The sequence below is a fragment of the Poecilia formosa genome, unplaced genomic scaffold, assembly GCF_000485575.1.
Source record: "Poecilia formosa unplaced genomic scaffold, Poecilia_formosa-5.1.2 Scaffold461, whole genome shotgun sequence".
NCBI classification, from domain to species: domain Eukaryota; kingdom Metazoa; phylum Chordata; class Actinopteri; order Cyprinodontiformes; family Poeciliidae; genus Poecilia; species Poecilia formosa.
Window position 1 is genome coordinate 202,542 of NW_006800400.1, and position 23,573 is coordinate 226,114.

Sequence of the window (23,573 nt, forward strand, 5' to 3'; positions counted from 1 at the left end):
ATTTTATAAATATATATATTTTTAAATTATATATATGATTTTTAATCTTCTTGAATTTTAAAGTTCCAGGAAATCATGACAGACACAATCTCTGAGATCTGATAATTGAAAATAATAACTTGAAGGGGGAACAGTTTCTTGCCTTTTAAGCGGGTACATTTTAAAAAGGTCATCAATGAAATAAAGTCACACTCGAAGATGAAAATCTACGTATTTATCTTAGAGCCTTTTGTTTGGCCCTCTTCCTGTGTGAAGCACCTGGCACACCGACAGACAGCGTTTGGTCTGTGGCATGGCTGGTTTATCAGCACCGTCCTGGCTGCCGCTGTGGAACAAAACGATAAGCAGTGAAGACCAAAAGGGCGTGGAAGGAGTTGTCACCATCCACAGCCAAATGTTGACGACAATACGGCCAATAGGGGGATACGATGCACGCAAACTCAGTTTATAGTCAATAGTATTCTGGACACAAACCGGCGCGAGGAAAGGAAGTGCTATTCCTCAAGACTCAAACGAGACAAGAAAATGAGAATAGACAAGACAGGGTTGGATGTTTATTATTGTGTATGTATTGAATGGCGTTTGTGACTCAAGATTATCTTCGTTTGCTTCCACGCGCACACGCTCACGCACGCACACACACACACACACACACACACACACGCAGACATACATACAGAAATCCCACCAGAGAGACAAACAGATACTCCGAAAGCCCTTAAAACATAAAACTCTTTTCACACAATTTCAACCTCATACAGTGTTTCAGCCAACCTCTGACACAAAATGTAAACATATGCGCACTCTGAACGGAGTGCCAACCACAAGTAAACTTGTTAAGATACCAAACATATGTTTATAGTGCTAAATGTGGATTTCTGCACTCTCTAGTGACGGCTTGTGGTACTGTTATTATACCGTCCAGATTTTACAATTGTGCTAAAACGCGGATTTGTTTTTCGTTTTTCCATTAGGAAAAAATAAGTTCAGATTTTTTTTTTCAAGTAGAGATATAAAGTCAAAGCCTGTGCTGTTTTCTAACTCTCAATGGAGACATTTAGGTACAAATAACTTGAACTTCTAATTATAAGTAATAGTTGAGTTTCTCTGTGCATGAAACAGACTGACTAAAGTAGCTTATTTGTATTCTTTATTTTATACTGTTTCCAAGCAACAGTTAGGCATCTGTTTCTAAGCAGACCCCTTTTGTGAATTTATTATTGCACAAAATGTGAAGCTTGCAGAGGCCTCACTATCCGGCCTCATTTACTGCAGTTAACACCTCCTTCTTACTTTTTCTACCCACGTTTTAGACTCTCCACTTCTCCCATCTCTTTCAGTTTTCTTTCTGTCATTTTATACAAGTATATTGATTCAGGTGTTTCGTCTGCGTCGTTGTATTTTATTTTAAACCGCGCCCCTCTTTCTCTTCCCTCTGTTCAAATCTGGATTCCACGTAAACTTTTCGATTGCAATACTTTCTACTAAACCCAGCTATTGTGTCGAATGTCGAATTTGACCTCTCGTACAGGAAGTCGCTGTTTGTCTCTAGTGCTGGCTTAACAATACTGTCATCAAAACACTTCAGCTTTTTTGTTTTTTTCCCCCCCATTCATAGCCAAAACTGAAGTTTAGCTTGAAAAGCTGTGCAGACTTCAAGTTTTAGCCAAACACGCCACAGATGACAACTCTGTGATGCAGATGTCTTAGTGTTTGGCAACAACCGACCAAAGAAATTTAGCAAAACTACCTTTTTCAACCAATTTTTCTAAACATCTCAGGATTCCTCCGTCGGCTGTACAAATGATCTCCATTTATCCAACCTTCTCAGCTTTGCTTCTCTCCGATCTACTCCCGTCTCCCCCTTTTTTCCCATCCCTCTCTCTGATGGGCACAAGACACCAAACACATGGAAAAACGTATTCAGGGTTCCTCTCTGGCCCTGCTACAGAATGGACTTGGCACACGATGATTGACGCCTCGCTCCGGTGAGCGGAGGTGATATCACTTGAGCCCCTCGTCTGTGGTTTTGAACATGAGGATGGCGTTGGAGATCTTGAGGGCGGGCCCCAGCTTGATGCTCATTATCTTCACGATGTCGGTCTGGGTGAGCAGCAGCAAAGCTTCCCCGTCAATCATCTGGAGAAACACGGGCAGAAGTTAACGACAGGGTTTGTTTGCCGACAGTAGAGATCGGTGCGTCTTTTGTTTTGTTTTTTGTTTTTTTATATCATTTGGCGGTCGTACCTCCTCTTTGAAGAGGCGAGCCTGTTCTTCGCAGCCAATCAAATTCTGGACGAACCTGAAGACCTGCAGAGAACCACCGAAGACGTTCCGAACGATCAAAACAGAGACAGTAATGACTCCATGAGAAGAAAGGTGAGCTGTGACGTTGGCCGACCTCATCGACGCTCCATGCTGCCACCTGGCTGGCATGGATGCCCTGAACGCCGGGCAGCAGCTTACAGTGCTGCTCCCAGCAGAGAGACAGAGTCCGGTCGGACTGACCGGTCAGAGCCGACATGAACAGGGACGGGTACACTCCCTCTGAGGACATGTCTGGACAAAAAGAACAGGGAATGGACTGGGGACTAAAACAAGCTACATGGGTAAAAAAAATGGCTCAACAGGAACAAGGTTAAAGATTTTAAAAATAAACATAAATCCTTTGACAAAAGGAAAAATGCTATCTTTGGTTTATCCCCTGTTCTGGTGTCTAATTAATTCAGTTTTAGAGACATTTGTCCAATGATGCTTATACTGCTGTTCATCTCACACGTAGAAACAACAGACAAATCCTTACTCTGGTAATCCCTCTGTTGGTTCTTTCTGTATTTGGGCGGACGGCCAATCCTTAAGACAAGAAAATATCCTTGTTACACTCAAAGAAAACTTCCAGTCATTAGAAGCACAAATATTTATGCGTACGGGTTTCTACCTGCCACGGTAATGAGTTTTCTTAGTCCTCTGGCCGATGAAGAGGTTTCTCTTGCACTCAGAGTCCGACAGGTCGGCCTTCAGCCTTCCCTGGTTGCGCTCGGCCAATGGGCAGCCAGATATGCAATGATGGGCCGTGAACCGACCGGTCACGTGACCTGAACCATCACAACCTGGAGTTGGGCACTTCCTGTTTCAAAGACAGAGCCCCAAATGAAAATCTGGAAACAGAACAGTTAAAGGACTTGCTACATAAATTACAGGGGTTGTTTTTTTGGGTTTTTTTCATCATTTCAGTTTCCACATCTAGACACTTAATGATTGGTTATGAATAAATTTTTCATATGCTGACATTTTTAGATTTTACAATAGAAAGAAATGGTTCCAGTGTTGGATATAAATATAATAAACATATTTATGCTTCAATTTTAATTGGTAGCATTCAAACAGATCAATTCTTACTTTTATCAGCTCAACAATTTGCTCTAGATTCTTGTTTTTCTTCAGTGATGCGTTGTTATGCTTCAGCTCAAAGCAAACAGTTTGTTATATGACTAGATGAGCTCATTTCTCACCTGTTGTGGAAACTGTACTTGTTGGTTCTGGGGTGGCTGATGGGTTTGCATGGGACCGTGGTGGGGTAGGTGTTCTGACCCATAGCAGGAGGCTCTCTCACACCTCAATGTTTACAAAAAAAAACATGGTTAATAACCACATAAACAGTGAACAAACATGGTATTATCCTAAATCCTGTAAAGATCAATTTTCATCATTGCAGAGTTCTTCTGTCTTTGCCTTAAAAAAACAAAACAAAAAAAACAAACAAAAAAAAAAAAACTTCTAAATATTTCAGGTCATCAATTTAATCCTAAAAATAGAAGCTGGGTGAAAACAAAATGCAGTTTTCACATGTGAAAAAGTAAATCTAAACATACTAACTGGTAACAAATATGTGTGAGACCTCGCAATAAGGTATTTACGTCACTGAGGAGGAGTTTTGGCCCACTTTGTTTTCCAGATTTGGGTTAATTCTGCCACGTAGCAGGATTCTGGATGACCTTCTTAGGTCACATTAATCCCAACCACTTCTCACTTAACTTTATGATCATGAACCAATAGCTGAACTTTTTGCTTCAGGGTTTTCTTCTTTAAAGTTTCAGTTACAGCAAATAATGCAGCAAAGCAACTCCAGTTTAACACTGTCCTCACGTGTTAAACCGTCTTCAACGTCCCTTTATCTAAAATGCTTCAGTTTGTTTTTCACTAAGTGTTAGATAGTTTTTCTATGTGCAGACAACAGCTCTCACTGTAGCTCACTGCAGACTCTGAGCCTTAGAAACGGCTTTGTAACACGACGATCTAAATTACGTTGTTTCTCATCCATGACTGAAACTTTTTGTGTTGCTTTTGAGATGTTTTGGTCTGCTTCATCTTGTCAGTTTATTTTTAATTTGCATCTTCACTTTACAAGTCTGGCTGTAATCAAACTTAAACTTAAGACTTAAAAAGGAGGAGTGGTTTGGAAAACTATTTCCCTTAATAAATGTAGTCGTAATTTGAGAAACACTTTTTGTATGATCTTTACCTAATTTCCTCACATAAGCATTTAAGAAGCAAAAAAAAAAAAAACGTGAAAAGGGAAGAAATCTGGAAGGATACAGTACTAAATAGAAACGAACAAGCTTTCAAAGCAACGCAGAGTCGTAAGTTCATGTCGTTACCATGCGGCTGCTGACTTTTAGCGTCGCGAGGAGGAACTTTCAGAGGGTGGCCAGTCGCTTCGCACCACCCTGCTGGGTGGATGTCTGGGTGATCTGAGTCCATCCACTCGTCGTAGACGTGACTCCAACCATCATAATGCACCTGGGAAAGGAGAAACCAACAGAAGTGAAGTCACGAGACAAACACTCAAAACGAGCCTGAAACGTCGACTGCAAACTGTTATGTCAAATAGATCGTTTATAAAATCACACAGACGCACTACTCAGACGAAGAGTGCTACCTTAATGCGATGAGTCTCCACTTCTTCCACTGTCGCCACTCTGATCAGACCAGGACTTCTCTTGTCCACGGCCTCCAGTTTCATCTGAGGCTGGAAGCTGTGAGGCGGCCTCTGCAAAACGAGCAAACTTACAGCAAACACATCAAACGTATTCTAAAAAGTAGAAGAAAAAAAAAAAAGAAAAACAGTTGTTGTTTTTCTTAACATTCTCACCACTTTAAAGGCGTCGGCAGCCACAGCCTTGGAGCCGGTCTCCTCCAGGTACCGAGACCAGGAAAACTGCCCGGGATCGGGGTAATCTGGTGCAGCAGAAAACACTTTTTATGGTGTGAATATGTACTTTTCACTTCCTGCCAACAACAACTGTTCAACAACTGCGAACAAAGCATGTCCAAAGGTCATATTAAGACCTCGTGATATTTTAATTAGAACTTCTTAGAGCATACATGGGGGAAAAAAACATAAGAAAATAATGTCTAGGTGTAAAACGGATTTAAACCACATTTTCAGAAATCAGATCAGGTGCTTCATTTATGAAAATAAAATGTGGACAAGAACAATGCAAAGAACATGAAGGATGGATAGATGTGGTTATTTTGGGTATTTGAAAATAGATGTAATTATTACTGGTAATATTGTGCTGGTCACCTTGGGGCGGCGTTAGCGGAAGGTTCCTCTCCTGACACCAACCAACAGGATGGATGTACGGGCTGCTGGCATCACACCTGCACAGGTTAAAATCAGAAAAAACAAAAATGACTTGCTAATATAAGAGAAGGAATTGTAAAAAAAATATTCACTGGGATTGCATAACCAAACAGAAGACAAAAAGGCCAAGATGACCAGCAGAGTCCAAGAGCTCACCAGTAGTCATACGTATCATCCCAGTTGTCAAAATGAACCAGGAAGCGGTCGTCGACCACGTCCGTGACGGTTGCCACGCAGATGAGTGAGGGATTCATCCGGTCGACGGCTTCCAGCTTCATTCCTGTCTCAAAACCGCACTTTACATCCATCTGAGCAACGAGGGCGAAGAACAGGAAGGTATCGGTAAGTGTTGTTCAACTTACAGACAAACACGTCGGGATTAACTAAGACAAAATAAAAACTGCAAAGTAAGGGCTTCTGATGTAGAGATTTCTTTCTTATTTCAAGCAACACATTCTCTCTAAATTCCACAAACATTTATTGAACTAAGAAATGCATAACAAAAGCACAATTCAGTTTCCTGGCGCTGAACCTGTCGGCTCCTGGTGCTTGCGCAGTAGGAATCATACTGTGGAGTGGCACTTACCCGCCCAGGACTGGCAAAAAGTTCTTTGGGAGCAACTTGAGCTTTAGTCATCCTCAGATAGTTGGTCCATGTGAACTCCTCCTCCTTACAGCCTGCAGAAACAACACGGAGACAGGGACCTTGAGAAGTAGTTATCCTGTTTTTGTTTACTCTGTAGCACGGCACTGCTTCTTTATGCAAATTACTATAAAACATTATTTTTATACCTTTAAGCTGAAGGAATGGACAAGTACCAACAGAGAAATATCAGCAACTGCTTTGTTAGCACTCACCACACAAAAGTATATTTATTCCCTGCCTTTAATTACTGGGGGAAAAAAATCCTTATGTATTCATTTCAGTTAATTGTTTTTCTTCTTTTTTAATTAGTTGTGTAAAGCCCAAATATGGTTCCAATAGAAAAAAATACATAAATATCGACAAAAGGCTGCACATTTTGGCTAAACATTTTAAAGAAAATGAGAAAACCTTTTTTTTACAACTGAATTATTTGGTCAAAATAAAAAAGAACCCAAAAAATAAAAAATAAAAATGGGGCGTGAAATTTTGTTTCGGTGGACTGATAAGGTTTACAGACGCCGTGACCTCTGACCTTTTGGAGTGTGCAGCTTGTGTCCAGTGCTCTCGCACCAGCCTGCCGGGTGGATGTCGGGAGAGTTGGCGTTCACCCAGAAGTCGTGGCAGTCAGAGTAACCGTCAAAATGGAGCCGCAGCCGGTAACCGCACACCTGCAGCGCGACCCACACGTTAGAGCGGCAAAAACCCGGAGGAGGCCGCCTGACCACACATGGCTCACCTCAGCCACTGTCAGGACGAAGTACATGGAAGGATGCTGCGGGTCGATGCCTTCCAGCTTCATCCCCTGCTTGAAGCCGTTCTTCACAGTGGGGACGCTCTGCGCCTGAACAGCACAGATAAAAAATATACAGATGAAGATTAAATTGTTGGTTCCCCTGAAAAAAAAAAAAAAATGCACAGAAACCTTTAAATATGTTTTCATCTCACGCTGAACGCTTTAGAAAGATGCAACCTGCCCCCCTTTTTCGGCAGGAGGGAAAAAAATCGGAACAATCCCATTTTAAAAAAACGCATCTAAAGCATTTTAGTTATTGTGAGTTAATGTTTCTAGGAGATTTGGATTAGAAATCCATGACTTTCTGTTTCTCGGTGCTTGAAATAAGAGACGATTCAGAGGTCAAATTTCTCCAAGCTGTCTGCCGCTCGGCTGGAAGAGGAACTAAATTATCTTTCCATCAGACACAATGAAGGGGATAGAGAAGGAAGTAAAGAAAAGTCTCTACAGTCTTCTGTCATTTTAAACGTCAAACTTTTTCAAATTCTTACATTTAACACTAAAGTTCTTATGTCTGGCAGATTGGGTTTTAATATCAATTTCATTCAACCAACAGATTTATGTCTGAAAGGCAATGACACAGGCGGCTTCATAAAATGTTAAAAGATTATTAGTTTTCTAAAAAACAACAACAAAAAAAACCTGAAAATGTTTTCATTTATTCCCACTGATATTTTGTTGATTTATCTTTAGTGATAACCTCAAACTCCTGTGTATGTAAAAGTCTTTACCTGCAGAACTAAAACTCAACTTTCATAATTTTACATCAAACCACAGGCAGTTTCTCAAGAGACATCAACTATGAACACTATGTTTATTCAAGTTGATTGTTTTGGAGGGATTTATTTAAATATAATTGCTTTTAATATGCCTTTTGATGTGACTTAGAATTATAAAAGTTATAGTTCATGGCACTTAACAATACTTTACACTTTTTTCTATACAATTAAAGTAATAAAAATAAAGAAACAACTCTGACTGCTGCAGAACTGCAGGAGAGAGTGAATCAGATTGGATTACATTTGATGTTATATCTACATGCCAGCTGGTTGCTTAGCAGCTTGCAGGGTGAGAACTCTGCATCGTCCTTGTCCAAACACACACATATGGACACACACTTACACACACCAGGACATTTAAAAACAGACTAAAAATACAAAATGCAAACACGTTCTCTTTAAAAAAAGAAACCCCCTCAAACTCCAGAGAAATATGATGTAAGATAAATCTAAAAGGTAAATATTTTTTCCTATATGTCCTCTTATTCTTGGATGATTTGCTTTATTATATTTATGCTACAAGTTATAAAAAGAAAGGGAAGGATACCTCATGGAAGAGCTTGTTGGGAGCAGCAACAGATTTGGTTTCCTCCAGATACTGAGTCCAGGTCCATTGTTCAGTTTTACTGTCTCCACCTTCTCGAAACAAAATAAATCAAGAGTATTTCTTTATGAGATAAAGCTTTTGTTAAAGGAATAAAATGAAACTACTGACAGAGAAGAATAATAGTTATAATTAAATATTGACTGGAATGGAAGAAGGCCGAAAAAGCGAAGGAGTCAGCTCTAAAAATCTTGAGATTAACAAATTATTATCCGTTATTTTATTCATCACATCACTTTGCAAATTTAAAATTTAAATCCAGCATTTTCAAGCACGTGAATGGGAAAAGGAAACAATAACCTCCTCTGATGAGTCGACCATCTGCTTTAGAATAATCCATCTTCTCATCCTAGAAAATATGTTTGAAATGAATTAAAAACAGAAATTCTCTTATAGGAAAGAAAAAAAGATATTTTATCTGAAAGAACATCTTGAAACTGAAACCTATCAAATCCCACAAGAAGCAGCAGCTTCACACTAAATGAAGAGAAAACACAGAGCGAAGTGCCGTCCCACCGTTCCCTCCATGTCGGAGTCTTCCTCGGACGGACTCAAGTACTCCTTCCTCTTCCTCTTCCTCATGGGTTTCAGGTGGTCTGGGTTCAGAGAGGAGACCCTCCCACCTGCAGGCACCTTCTCCACACTGACACTTCTCCTAAGACAAATGAGAAACGCGATGCAAAAAAAATATCTCACTTCCCTTCAGGAAACGAAATGAGTTGCGCTGTTTTGTACTGAATTCAAATTTGACCAAAATGTGCTGAACTCGTTGATCGAATGCGATACGCTGAAAGAAAATTAGTTTGAACTGAATGTGTTTGGTTGATTAGAACTGGTTTAACTGGGTCAAAATGAAGTAAATTTGATTAAATATGAATTTGAATCATGAGACCAAAAACACTCAAAGTTTGTTTTGAAAGCATACTTGTCCGAGACGGGGTCCCTGCGGAGCTCCTCTGCATAGCTCCTTTGTGCTCTTGGATCGTGGTTCTGTTGCTCCGGCCCCACCTGGGCCTCGAGTTTGACAGGAACCAGCCTCTCTGGCTCCACGGCAGCAGCAGCGACGGTGGCGGCGGCGGCGGCTCTCACGGTACCGACAGGGACAGACGCTTCTGGGGCTGAGAGGAATTAAAAATTCATATCCAGTTCACGGAAAACCGCATTTGTCTTGTTACTGCCGAACGACGTTGTGGGCATGCAGCTGCAGCCTCTTGACTTCTCCACAGGAGCTCTGCTGCAGCTCGTGTAATTGTTGCTCATCTGCGCTCCATTCAGCGCGCGCACAGTAGGATCACTGAACGGAGAAAGTATTATACGTATGCAGGAAGCAGCAGTGTGTCGGTGTAACCAGTCCGGCGGCAAAATGGAATACACTTAGCGGTATTTAATGCTGCTTGGCTCAGTGACATAACCCCATATTTAAATGATTTTGCAGCTCATTTTCTGCTGTTTAGCTCCAGAAACCAATCAGAACTATCTCTAAATGTAAAATTAGTCAAATATGAGCAACATTAAATCTATTCAGTTTTATGGTTCAATCAGCTAGTTTTAACAGTAAGGCTGAGGCAGCATCCCGTTCACAGCAACCAGCTGGACGAATCACTAAATGGCTATTTTACTGCTTCACAAGCATTTAGACAATATTTACCAAATTCAGTTCAAAATGTAAAATGCCTAGACTGGTCATACCTCCAGCAGGAACGTTCAACACAGGTTAAAACGTCATTTTAAACTACGGTTATGATCTGTGAAAGCTGTAATGCTTTTGTGGAAATATAAAAAAGTGAACAATTGTCTTGATATTTTTGATATTTACACCAATGAAAACTTTATTTTATAAACTGGATAAAGTTCAACTAGATTACTCTTCATGCATTACAGGCCTTTCAATGGTCTGCGAAATTTTATTCCAATTGTAAAATATCTTTTTGAGCATTTATGTCAAAAATGCTGAGTTTGCACTCTGGATTAGTCAAACATAATAAAGGGTTGTCCTGGTTGTAATATCTGGGTCGTTTTTATTCTTATACGGTGTAAAAAGTGAAGCGTTTTCATTAAAATGCTGTATTTTGTCTTTGTTTCCAGTGGTTTGGTGACTCTACCTGGTTTGTTTGGCGGGCTTTCTGCCTCGATGGATCGTCCAGAAGTCCCTGCTGCTGGGTCGGTGGGGCCGCTGGTGGCCCCTGGGGTTATCAGCGTGCTCAGAGTGCCTACATCGCTCACGCAGAACTGCAACATGCACAGAAGAGGGCCCGTTTGTGAAAATGAGTCAGACTTTCGGCCTCTGATGCAGTCACAGGATGTGTAAAAACTATGTCTGATATAATTCTGGCTCTTTCTGCTCCACAAAAAGATTAGATGAATCGCATTATGTAGAAAAGCAGCTAACTAAACATGTAGGAGAAGCTGCTTTTGTTAACACAACTCCTTCTGTTTCTGTTTCTCTGCGCACTGAACACTTCAAAGCATCAAATCAGAAATAGGATCTCACCTTGAGGTTGCTACTGGGCAGAATGGCCATCCCCTCCTTCCACTCGAGGACATGGACGATGCTACAAGCCCCCCCAACCTGTGCTGTCAGGGTGGGAGCAGCTATCTCATTTGGTCTGCTGCCTTTTCCTGGGTTTGCCACGGCGAGGGCTTGAGTCAGTTCCACTTTCTGGTGACCAGGAGGAGCTGCAGGAAACACAACGTGCATCCCTTGTAAGTGGGTCGTTTCTTACCGCGATCAATGAAAGAAACTGTTTGACGTCAGGTCAGAAAAAGGAATATCTCTATTAGCTAAGATAGAGGTAATTACATCATGTGTCATACATGTAATTTTAAAGAACCTGGGACGCAACCATGTAAACTCAATTTACAGACCCCAATATCAAGACCTCTATCAATTACTCTCAAAATGCAATCTTCTTTCCTGAAGATTAATTTTTCCATTCATCTCAGTTTTCCATGGCCATGTGAAAACAAAAATAAAACTCTGTTCATTTTACATGACAAACAGGTACTATTTAAATCCACTTTAACTTTATTTCATATGTTTCAGTAACAACAGTAATAGTCCAACTGGTCTAATAGTGCAATTCCAAGCCAATATAATTATTAAAAAGTTACCTAAAACAATAGATTACAATTTTAATAGATTTTTCTATTAGAAAATCTAATAGATTTTTTTTCTTCTTTTTATTATTTTTGCTTTGTTGTTATCCTGAAATGTTTCAGATTATCAACAATTCAGATGAATCAGAAACTTGTAATAAGTGTTTTAAATCACTGTGGAGGATTTTTTTTTTTTTTTTTTCCGCTTTTTCTTTGCAGAATTGCCTAAATTCAGCCACGCTGAAAAATCTGCTTCGGGTCACACCACCACATCTAAGGTCCAGACTTTATCTAGGCCACTGCATTTTAGGAGATGATTAGAAATGGAGTTCAGATCATCCTGTTGTTACATAACATAAACGTGCTTGATTTTAAAACAGAAACTGACACCTAAAATATGTGACAGAGTGTTATTTTTTCTGGATATGGATAAATAATTTAAAATAAATCAACTTGCTGTTTAAGGGAGGAAGGAGGACGTGATCAGTGAAACTACACAGATCCAAAAGGGATCTACTGACCTTGTTAACTGCATGGTTCTAAAACTGTAACAAGAAGCATTTGGGCCTATTGGGCTGCTGTGATTTGTAGTCAGGGTCATTTTTTGCAGAATTATTTGCAATATAAATACAAATCGACTTATTTAAATGTAGCAATAAAAAGCCCCAAGTTCAGAGGAGATCGTTTCAAGAACTTTTCACAAACTGAAGGAAGTGCTGGTGGCGGCTAACGCTGCGTTTTCCTTTAACATTTTCCATAAAATGGCTGTTGTGCTTCTTTAACAACGTAAGAACCAAGCAGCATGAGTTAGCTGAACTAAAACACTAACGGCAGCTTATTAATGTGTCATTATACCTGGCAAGAGGAGAGCTGTGGTGGTGGTGGCGTGGGGCATGGCGCGTGCTTTCTTGGTGACATTGTCGCAGATGAGGATGGTTTCGCCGGCAGGGGAGGGCGACGGGTCAGTGGTTGTGCCGTCAGCTTCTTTGGATTGAGCGTCCATGTTTACTTTGCCACTCATATTGGTGGCTCCCTGTTTCCTGTGTTGGACCGCTGGAAAGCCAATAAACAAAACAGTAAAAAAAAATAAAAATATTAAGAGGTTTACAATGACTTGCAAATTTATTTATTTTTTTATTCTGAAAAAGTTTCAAAGCACTCAGGTTTCCAAAGGTTCAGTCCGATTGGAAATCTCTAAGAATCAGATTCCAAGTCCTTTGTGGTAATGGATTGAGCTGCAGGGTTATAATTTTACCTAACCATATCACTGATCCATTAACTGTGTTCTTTGGTTCACGCAATGTTGTTTGTCCACTAATGTTCCCAAGCAAGCCTCAAAAAACCTCGCAGAGCAAATCTGTCTCATTACACACAACTAGATGACTTCTGAAGTGAGTTGGCTTCACTGGATTGCATTTAGGGGCATCAGAGCAAAAAAAAGGGCTGCATTCAAATTCATGCCACACTTTTTAGATTTATGTGAAACATGCCTTAGAGATCATTTTCCTTACACTTCACAAATTATCCACTACTTTATGTTGGGTCTTTGTCATTTTTTAAAAAATGTCAAGGAGTATTAATACGGAATATCATGTTTAACCAAAAGAAAATATATCATTTTTGTTCCCTGTTTCACTTTTTAAGGGTTTGTTGACCTTAATCTATGTTACAGACTGTCTAAAGATTGGGTTAGATTTGGTGCCAAAACTGTCTGTTTACAGAAGCAACATTTATTACAAAATAAAAATTAGCCCAGAAATAACGGTTCAATAATAAATAAATAAATAAATAAATAAATAAATAAATAAAAATAACATAGTGGAACGCTGAATTTACTTACATAAAACTACAAAACAGCTACGGCCATAATGACTTCTTCCAAACAACCAACCATTACATCCAATGAAATAAGGCAACAATGGTGACACGCCAATATTTACGCACAAGCTTTCAAGTTCACACACACACATACACAAAAATACAGCATTTCAGTTAAAATGGCGGAGGTTCTGAAATCCACAAACCAAAAAATTGTGGAAAACCAAAACACTAAGTCCTTTAAAACCCACAGTTATATACAAAAAAGAACCTACCAATTTCGCCATAAGCATCTATAATGAATTAGTATTATCTTACCCATACAACGTTAAGCATGTCGGACACCGTAGTAACAAAAATGCAGCAGCCTAGTTTTATTATTTTAAAGACTAAGTCTTCAGCGGTAATTAATCAGATAATTGTTTTCCCCCCCCTCTTATATCGAAAAGGCTTCTGGTTGAATACATCCATACCGTAAAAAAAAAAAAAAAGGATGTACCTAATGGAGATTTTAAAAATAAAAAAAGCAAGCACACAAACCGGAGCCTGTTCTTAAGAGGCGAGGTGAATATTATCTCCTTCTCCGCTTTAAAATAGTTATAAATGTGAAAGTAAAGGCGTTGGCAACATTTAGGAAACTGACATTTGGCTTACCAGCGCTGCTTTCCTGCGGCTCCGGGGCTCAATTTGCGCATGCGTGCAGCTACCACACAGTAGCTGATCGCTTATTTATTTTCCTAACGACAGAAGGACTTCTTTAGCAAGCACTCCATTTTTAACACTTCAGTGAACATATTCGGGTTTATCAAGTAAACTGCATACCAGTCTGGATAGTCTATCTTTTTTAAATAGACATTTGAACATAGAACAGGATATTTTCACAGCCAGAGCCACTTTCAAGACAGACCACTTATATAATTAGCACGATATAGGTCACGTCAATACTGCAGTCAATTCTTTTCTTTTTTTTTTTCAATAAAGCACGTCACATGTTCTTTTTAAGATCTTTAATTGAACATACAATTTAAAAAAAAACATTTAGTCATTGAGGGGAAAAATAAAATTGTTGGGACAAAAATTACGATGCTGCATTCAGCTCGTCATTTCGACACCAACAAAAATGCACAATATCCGAATTCAATTGTTTTAACCTGAATCAGACTTCAAACCAGGGGGAAAAGAAAGGAACAAGCGTGAAAAATAACCTGAATAATAAGGCAGTAACCAAACCGAAGCAGCTATTGTCAGGAAAGTATATCAGCATTATTGTCTACTCTCACTCAATTTAAACATTGCCTCAATATTTCTAAGAATTTAGGGGAAATGCATCCAAGCACAGCTTATGAACAATTTTATTTTTTCAAAGAAGGATAACCCAACTACAACGAAAGTTGTTCAAAAGTACAACAAACTTTTCACAATGCAATTAGGAAGTTTAATAGTACACGCTCTTGTGTCCTCCCGCAAAAAAAGAAAAAAAAAGACCAATAAGAGAAAAAAAACTGCATCAGTATCAACTATTCACTCATAACTGTGCACTTCATAAAACCTAAAACAAAAACAAAAAAAATTCTCATATAATCTGGGGAAAGTAAGAAAACGGCAAATTTACTGGTAACAGTGACCAAAGAATATTAACGTTGTTCGTACAAAGCCAGAAAAGACTTTATTGAAAACAGACTTAAAATAATTACCTGTGGGCTAGAAAATGAGTCTCAAGCGGAAGACTACTCAAAACTTAGGATCAGAAATCATCTTTTACATTGGCAGGTTTCCAAAAACGGCCCTGACAATGTGCATTTATTGATGGCATGTCAAAACAGCACAGTCTGAAGAGAAAAGGTAAGGAAGCAGAAGCCTGTGACACCGCTCGTTATTTACAGCATTATAATAAAACACAAAAAAGAAAAAAAAAGAAAAAAAAAAAAAGGAGGGGAAAAACATTTTCCACATCTAATCTTGAGAGGCTGATCTAGATCGTGAACGAGACCTTGAGCGGGAGACTGAGCGGGACGCTGAGCGCTTCTCTCTGGATTTAGATCGGCGTTCGTCTTCCTGTGGGGACGGGGAGCGGGACGCTGATTTGGCGGTGCGCTCCTCTTTCCCATTCTCTACAGGGGAAGCTGAACGGCTGCGGGACTTCTTGTTGTTGTCTTCACCAGCACCAACATCCATCTCCTTGGATCTGCTACGAGAATCCCGCTCCGACTTGACCTTAGAGCGGCTCTTGGAGCGGGACTTTGATTTCCGGTCGGCTGAACGGGAACGAGATTTCTGTGAGCGCGAGCGAGATTTGGACTTGTGGGACCCAGAACGAGATCTGTTGGTGCGAGAGCGCGATTTCCGTTCTCCCGACTTGGAACGAGACTTCCTCTCAGACCTCGAGCGAGAATGATGCCTTCTCTTGTTGCTACGGGAACGGGACCTAATGGGGAGAAAAAATTATTTTGTGACATTTTGTAGAGATGCTCAGATTGTCAAAAACAAAAACTCTTACAGCTGACTCAAAACATTTCAATCTGAACTCACCTGGAGTGAGATCTGGAGCGACTCCTTGAGCTCCTGTGGCTTCTGCTGCGGGAGCGGCGGCGACTTCGAGATCTGATGACAGAAGAGGAATCAAACACATGACATCTCAAGTTAAGTTTTTTATTTATTTATTTTATATCAGAAGCTTGTTTTCCAGAAGAAAAATTTTTAAAAATTTTTTTGAAATCCATGAGTAATCCCACCTGGAGCGGCTGCCAGAGTAAGACCTTCGTTTGCGGGGTCTGTCCTCCACCAATCGAATCTTTCGCCCGTTGATGTCTGTGCCGTCTAACTTGTCCATGGCCCGTTTCATGTCAGAGTGACTCCGGAACTCTATCACCCCTTCGTTGGTTCGCTCCTTGTGGGCGTCGGCATACGTCACCTCGCCTGCCTGACGCATGAAGTCCTTCACGAGACAGACACAAATGTAACGACGTGTTTAGAGTTTCAGNAATCTGCTTCGGGTCACACCACCACATCTAAGGTCCAGACTTTATCTAGGCCACTGCATTTTAGGAGATGATTAGAAATGGAGTTCAGATCATCCTGTTGTTACATAACCTAAACGTGCTTGATTTTAAAACAGAAACTGACACCTAAAATATGTGACAGAGTGTTATTTTTTCTGGATATGGATAAATAATTTAAAATAAATCAACTTGCTGTTTTAGGGAGGAAGGTAGACGTGATCAGTGAAACTACACAGATCCAAAAGGGATCTACTGACCTTGTTAACTGCATGGTTCTAAAACTGTAACAAGAAGCATTTGGGCCTATTGGGCTGCTGTGATTTGTAGTCAGGGTCATTTTTTGCAGAATTATTTGCAATATAAATACAAATCGACTTATTTAAATGTAGCAATAAAAAGCCCCAAGTTCAGAGGAGATCGTTTCAAGAACTTTTCACAAACTGAAGGAAGTGCTGGTGGCGGCTAACGCTGCGTTTTCCTTTAACATTTTCCATAAAATGGCTGTTGTGCTTCTTTAACAACGTAAGAACCAAGCAGCATGAGTTAGCTGAACTAAAACACTAACGGCAGCTTATTAATGTGTCATTATACCTGGCAAGAGGAGAGCTGTGGTGGTGGTGGCGTGGGGCATGGCGCGTGCTTTCTTGGTGACATTGTCGCAGATGAGGATGGTTTCGCCGGCAGGGGAGGGCGACGGGTCAGTGGTTGTGCCGTCAGCTTCTTTGGATTGAGCGTCCATGTTTACTTTGCCACTCATATTGGTGGCTCCCTGTTTCCTGTGTTGGACCGCTGGAAAGCCAATAAACAAAACAGTAAAAAAAAATAAAAATATTAAGAGGTTTACAATGACTTGCAAATTTATTTATTTTTTTATTCTGAAAAAGTTTCAAAGCACTCAGGTTTCCAAAGGTTCAGTCCGATTGGAAATCTCTAAGAATCAGATTCCAAGTCCTTTGTGGTAATGGATTGAGCTGCAGGGTTATAATTTTACCTAACCATATCACTGATCCATTAACTGTTTTCTTTGGTTCACGCGATGTTGTTTGTCCACTGAGGTTCCCAAGCAAGCCTCAAAAAACCTCGCAGAGCAAATCTGTCTCATTACACACAACTAGATGACTTCTGAAGTGAGTTGGCTTCACTGGATTGCATTTAGGGGCATCAGAGCAAAAAAAAGGGCTGCATTCAAATTCATGCCACACTTTTTAGATTTATGTGAAACATGCCTTAGAGATCATTTTCCTTACACTTCACAAATTATCCACTACTTTATGTTGGATGTTTGTCAATTTTTTAAAAATGTCAAGGAGTATTAATACGGAATATCATGTTTAACCAAAAGAAAATATATCATTTTTGTTCCCTGTTTCACTTTTTAAGGGTTTGTTGACCTTAATCTTATGTTACAGACTGTCTAAAGATTGGGTTAGATTTGGTGCCAAAACTGTCTGTTTACAGAAGCAACATTTATTACAAAATAAAAATTAGCCCAGAAATAACGGTTCAATAATAAATAAATAAATAAATAAATAAATAAATAAATAAAAATAACATAGTGGAACGCTGAATTTACTTACATAAAACTACAAAACAGCTACGGCCATAATGACTTCTTCCAAACAACCAACCATTACATCCAATGAAATAAGGCAACAATGGTGACACGCCAATATTTACGCACAAGCTTTCAAGTTCACACACACACATACACAAAAATACAGCATTTCAGTTAAAATGGCGGAGGTTCTGAAATCCACAAACCAAAAAATTGTGGAAAACCAAAACACTAAGTCCTTTAAAACCCACAGTTATATACAAAAAAGAACCTACCAATTTCGCCATAAGCATCTATAATGAATTAGTATTATCTTACCCATACAACGTTAAGCATGTCGGACACCGTAGTAACAAAAATGCAGCAGCCTAGTTTTATTATTTTAAAGACTAAGTCTTCAGCGGTAATTAATCAGATAATTGTTTTCCCCCCCCTCTTATATCGAAAAGGCTTCTGGTTGAATACATCCATACCGTAAAAAAAAAAAAAAAGGATGTACCTAATGGAGATTTTAAAAATAAAAAAAGCAAGCACACAAACCGGAGCCTGTTCTTAAGAGGCGAGGTGAATATTATCTCCTTCTCCGCTTTAAAATAGTTATAAATGTGAAAGTAAAGGCGTTGGCAACATTTAGGAAACTGACATTTGGCTTACCAGCGCTGCTTTCCTGCGGCTCCGGGGCTCAATTTGCGCATGCGTGCAGCTACCACACAGTAGCTGATCGCTTATTTATTTTCCTAACGACAGAAGGACTTCTTTAGCAAGCACTCCATTTTTAACACTTCAGTGAACATATTCGGGTTTATCAAGTAAACTGCATACCAGTCTGGATAGTCTATCTTTTTTAAATAGACATTTGAACATAGAACAGGATATTTTCACAGCCAGAGCCACTTTCAAGACAGACCACTTATATAATTAGCACGATATAGGTCACGTCAATACTGCAGTCAATTCTTTTCTTTTTTTTTTTCAATAAAGCACGTCACATGTTCTTTTTAAGATCTTTAATTGAACATACAATTTAAAAAAAAACATTTAGTCATTGAGGGGAAAAATAAAATTGTTGGGACAAAAATTACGATGCTGCATTCAGCTCGTCATTTCGACACCAACAAAAATGCACAATATCCGAATTCAATTGTTTTAACCTGAATCAGACTTCAAACCAGGGGGAAAAGAAAGGAACAAGCGTGAAAAATAACCTGAATAATAAGGCAGTAACCAAACCGAAGCAGCTATTGTCAGGAAAGTATATCAGCATTATTGTCTACTCTCACTCAATTTAAACATTGCCTCAATATTTCTAAGAATTTAGGGGAAATGCATCCAAGCACAGCTTATGAACAATTTTATTTTTTCAAAGGATAACCCAACTACAACGCAAGTTGTTCAAAAGTACAACAAACTTTTCACAATGCAATTAGGAAGTTTAATAGTACACGCTCTTGTGTCCTCCCGCAAAAAAAGAAAAAAAAAGACCAATAAGAGAAAAAAAACTGCATCAGTATCAACTATTCACTCATAACTGTGCACTTCATAAAACCTAAAACAAAAACAAAAAAAATTCTCATATAATCTGGGGAAAGTAAGAAAACGGCAAATTTACTGGTAACAGTGACCAAAGAATATTAACGTTGTTCGTACAAAGCCAGAAAAGACTTTATTGAAAACAGACTTAAAATAATTACCTGTGGGCTAGAAAATGAGTCTCAAGCAGAAGACTACTCAAAACTTAGGATCAGAAATCATCTTTTACATAGGCAGGTTTCCAAAAACAGCCCTGACAATGTGCATTTATTGATGGCATGTCAAAACAGCACAGTCTGAAGAGAAAAGGTAAGGAAGCAGAAGCCTGTGACACCGCTCGTTATTTACAGCATTATAATAAAACACAAAAAAGAAAAAAAAAGAAAAAAAAAAAAAGGAGGGGAAAAACATTTTCCACATCTAATCTTGAGAGGCTGATCTAGATCGTGAACGAGACCTTGAGCGGGAGACTGAGCGGGACGCTGAGCGCTTCTCTCTGGATTTAGATCGGCGTTCGTCTTCCTGTGGGGACGGGGAGCGGGACGCTGATTTGGCGGTGCGCTCCTCTTTCCCATTCTCTACAGGGGAAGCTGAACGGCTGCGGGACTTCTTGTTGTTGTCTTCACCAGCACCAACATCCATCTCCTTGGATCTGCTACGAGAATCCCGCTCCGACTTGACCTTAGAGCGGCTCTTGGAGCGGGACTTTGATTTCCGGTCGGCTGAACGGGAACGAGATTTCTGTGAGCGCGAGCGAGATTTGGACTTGTGGGACCCAGAACGAGATCTGTTGGTGCGAGAGCGCGATTTCCGTTCTCCCGACTTGGAACGAGACTTCCTCTCAGACCTCGAGCGAGAATGATGCCTTCTCTTGTTGCTACGGGAACGGGACCTAATGGGGAGAAAAAATTATTTTGGTGACATTTTGTAGAGTTGCTCAGATTGACAAAAACAAAAACTCTTACAGCTGACTCAAAACATTTCAATCTGAACTCACCTGGAGTGAGATCTGGAGCGACTCCTTGAGCTCCTGTGGCTTCTGCTGCGGGAGCGGCGGCGACTTCGAGATCTGATGACAGAAGAGGAATCAAACACATGACATCTCAAGTTAAGTTTTTTATTTATTTATTTTATATCAGAAGCTTGTTTTCCAGAAGAAAAATTTTTAAAAATTTTTTTGAAATCCATGAGTAATCCCACCTGGAGCGGCTGCCAGAGTAAGACCTTCGTTTGCGGGGTCTGTCCTCCACCAATCGAATCTTTCGCCCGTTGATGTCTGTGCCGTCTAACTTGTCCATGGCCCGTTTCATGTCAGAGTGACTCCGGAACTCTATCACCCCTTCGTTGGTTCGCTCCTTGTGGGCGTCGGCATACGTCACCTCGCCTGCCTGACGCATGAAGTCCTTCACGAGACAGACACAAATGTAACGACGTGTTTAGAGTTTCAGCATTCAACGTTTGACGAAGTAAATAAGAGGAGGAAAAAAAAAAAAAAGGCTTACCTTGAGGTCCTGCCAGCTGCAGCGGCTCGACAGGTTTTCCACAATGAGGCGGTACTCTGTACGGACTGGAGGTCCATACTTGTCCCTTCCAGAGCGGCTTCTGCTGCTGCTGCTGCTGCTGTAACCACTACCTTTAGAGACGACAGCACACACAAACATGCTTTAGAACGAACTAAAAGTGATACGGTCAAGAAAACTACTGGTCTGGACTACCGAATGAAAACAGGCCAGATCAAACTGGGGAATATATTCAAATAGGAGTCCCTCAGATCCCTATCTCCTTCACAGAGCTTCAGTTAAGAGATTTTAACAGCCACTGCAAAGACTCTTTAAAAGTCTGTAGCATTCACATTATAAAGATGCTTGCTGCTGCAAAGAACACCACTGATTCTAGTACCAGCAAAGCAAAGGCTTTTAACTAAAGTCTATATCTTATAGAAATGCTTTGGCTGGACAGTGATGTTCTTTCAGACCCTCTGAACCCTGTAACAAAAAGAGAGGCGGCATCCACATGGTATTTAGTCAAGGAGGCTGGCGAATTCAATTGAGTCTAAATGATACAATGACTTTTCTAAGCATTTCAAACTGGTACCTTGCCAGATGCTAGTCTGGTGCACCCTTCTTCCCAGTTTTGCACTTACATATTTTCTTTAGATTGTAAGTTGTTCAACTACAGCCGATCCAGTCATGTTTGAGGTCAACATAGAAACCAATGGCAATCCTCACCATCACCCCTGGTCTATTGGCAAAAGGCTGCTGTCATCATGGCTTCCGGTTAGGTCAGCCAAGGATCAAGGGGGCAAAGGTCACACACACATTGTAAGGTGAAAGCCAAGGCCAAACGGGACAGGCAGTCATCTTAGCCAGTCATCTTTAGCCTCAATGGACTCTCAGCCTCAGCCCGCAGCTGGACTCTTTCAAATTGAAACATCAAGGACTTTTGTTAATGTTTAATATATAGAAAAATATAGAGAAATGCCAAAGTTAGCAAATACACAAATTAACGAAAAAGTGTTAGTTAAGTCCTAACCTCCAAGCACAATGTACACTTGCTACATTGGTTTAAATAATGTAAATATGAAATAAATGAGTCAAAGAAATATTAGAAAGAATTTTAACTTACAAAATGGATTCTGTTTACACTATGAAGAGCACTATGGATCACCATACACCCTGACCTGCAGTTATTTGCTCGTTCCCATCAAGGAACCACTGTTTAATGCAGGGCGGCCCATGATCAGGGGGAGCAAAAACTCACAGGTCAGCGACTATTAATGAAACTGAAAACAACTTCAGAGTGGGGTGGGATTTGACCTAAATAAAAAAGAAAGAGCCAAAGAAAACTGTAATATGACGACAGATGAGTTTGGGGAAAACAAAGTATTTCGTCAAACTACTGCTTACAAATGTGAAGAAACTACATTTAAAAACTACAAATAGCTTTAGATATTTTTTTTAAGAAAAGCATGCACAAAATGTGTGTATCCGAGGGCTCTTAATCAAGATTATTTACCTGGGAGAAAACATAAAATTAACAAATACGAGTCAACCAGACAACAAATGTTCAACAAATTTAATTGATTTATAGCTAAAAACGGTTCTCTTCGTACTCTACACTGCAACCTCACCCTGAAGGGAAGGGGGAAAGAGAATATGATCTAATAGATGGCACTTACTGCGCCCTCCGCCCCAGTAACCCCCTCCGTAGCTATCTCGGTCTCGCCGCGGGCCACGGGCATGCTCAACGATCACTCGCTCTCCGCACAAATCCTTTCCGTTCAGCTCATACACGGCATCGTCGGCATCCCGGTTGTCTTCAAACTCCACGAATCCATAGCTGCAGGAAAGAATAGGGTTCAATGTTAGGCTAGAGAACATTCCATCAAATAAAAGCAATTCATTCAATTGGTCGACCGTTCGGTTAGCCATGCGGCTAGCTCGGCTAGCTAGGCCCACGCTAGCTCTCCAATGTAAAAAATACAAAGCCGCCATGTTGGCCATGCGACATTTGCTACACGGAGTCGAAAATCAGTCAATAAACTTAAGTTTAACAATGCATTTTTCGGTCAAAATCAGCACATAACCTTTTATGAAGCTAAATTTACCAACTGAAACAAAGAAATTTCGCGTTACAGCATGAACATTTCCTGCATTTACGTCGTTCAACATCAGCGGTTCCAAAGCTACGAACAACGTTCGCATATTTAGCCAAAACTCACCCATTTTTCAAGTCGATTTCCATTAGTTTTCCATATCCGCTGAAAAATCGCTGAATGTCCTTTTCGCGGACGTGATAACTTAGACGTCCGATGTAGACTCGAGGCATGTTTATTTGCTATTTCAGACAACGCTGTTCTAGACTGTTCCTCCGAACAACTCCAAGCGTTGATTCAGTTGCGTCAGTCACAACCTCCGTTACGACGGTTTCGCTCGAGGCCAAAGCCAGCCAATTAGAGTGAAGCTAAAGACTCGTACTTCCTGTACGGAATTTTCAAGATATATAACCAGATTTTTTCCCCCCGATGTATTGGGTAGAACTTTATGCGATTCTCTAATTGAAACCGTTAAATGTTTATAAAAAGTGTTCCTTGCAGTGAATATTCA

The 23,573-nt window shown here is 40.1% G+C and overlaps 2 protein-coding genes across 8 annotated transcripts; both read right to left on the reverse strand.

The window, feature by feature from the left end:
• Nucleotides 1-541: 541 nt before the first annotated feature.
• l3mbtl1 (L3MBTL histone methyl-lysine binding protein 1) lies at nucleotides 542-14,269 on the reverse strand. Of its 7 annotated transcripts, none has more exons than XM_016663983.1 (22): nucleotides 14,038-14,269; nucleotides 12,421-12,618; nucleotides 10,961-11,145; nucleotides 10,572-10,698; nucleotides 9,395-9,587; nucleotides 8,986-9,124; nucleotides 8,770-8,818; nucleotides 8,413-8,501; nucleotides 7,030-7,134; nucleotides 6,826-6,961; nucleotides 6,234-6,325; nucleotides 5,804-5,955; nucleotides 5,567-5,664; nucleotides 5,153-5,256; nucleotides 4,940-5,050; nucleotides 4,659-4,800; nucleotides 3,513-3,615; nucleotides 2,939-3,127; nucleotides 2,804-2,853; nucleotides 2,402-2,559; nucleotides 2,248-2,310; nucleotides 542-2,139 (listed from the first exon to the last, which is right to left on the reverse strand). In XM_016663983.1, the coding sequence occupies exons 2-22, from the start codon at nucleotides 12,584-12,586 to the stop codon at nucleotides 2,005-2,007; spliced, it is 2,586 nt and encodes an 861-aa protein (XP_016519469.1). In that variant the 5' UTR covers nucleotides 12,587-12,618; nucleotides 14,038-14,269; the 3' UTR covers nucleotides 542-2,004. The 7 variants fall into 7 exon arrangements, with proteins under 7 accessions (XP_016519469.1, XP_016519471.1, XP_016519472.1 ...); XM_016663985.1 differs by having other exon boundaries at nucleotides 14,027-14,269; XM_016663986.1 differs by lacking the exon at nucleotides 14,038-14,269 and adding an exon at nucleotides 13,924-13,997.
• Nucleotides 14,270-14,375: 106 nt separating this feature from the next.
• On the reverse strand, nucleotides 14,376-23,390 carry LOC103156038 (serine/arginine-rich splicing factor 4). The gene is made up of 10 exons (XM_007577941.2): nucleotides 23,189-23,390; nucleotides 22,646-22,806; nucleotides 20,970-21,100; nucleotides 20,668-20,870; nucleotides 20,465-20,536; nucleotides 19,890-20,359; nucleotides 16,974-17,171; nucleotides 16,116-16,350; nucleotides 15,913-15,984; nucleotides 14,376-15,808 (listed from the first exon to the last, which is right to left on the reverse strand). The coding sequence occupies exons 1-10, from the start codon at nucleotides 23,293-23,295 to the stop codon at nucleotides 15,337-15,339; spliced, it is 2,121 nt and encodes a 706-aa protein (XP_007578003.2). The 5' UTR covers nucleotides 23,296-23,390; the 3' UTR covers nucleotides 14,376-15,336.
• Nucleotides 23,391-23,573: the final 183 nt, after the last annotated feature.

Coding starts and splice junctions, on each gene's coding strand:
- l3mbtl1 (XM_016663980.1), bottom strand. Junction 7,135..8,412: donor CCAACAAGCTCTTCCATGAG/GTATCCTTCCCT, acceptor TGTGCTGTTCAG/GCGCAGAGCGTCCCCACTGT. Junction 2,854..2,938: donor AAAACTCATTACCGTGGCAG/GTAGAAACCCGT, acceptor TCTTGTCTTAAG/GATTGGCCGTCCGCCCAAAT.
- LOC103156038 (XM_007577941.2), bottom strand. CDS start 23,295: ATGCCTCGAGTCTACATCGGACGTCTAAGTTATCACGTCCGCGAAAAG. Junction 21,101..22,645: donor TTACTGGGGCGGAGGGCGCA/GTAAGTGCCATC, acceptor TCGTCTCTAAAG/GTAGTGGTTACAGCAGCAGC. Junction 20,537..20,667: donor TACTCTGGCAGCCGCTCCAG/GTGGGATTACTC, acceptor TTCTGTCATCAG/ATCTCGAAGTCGCCGCCGCT.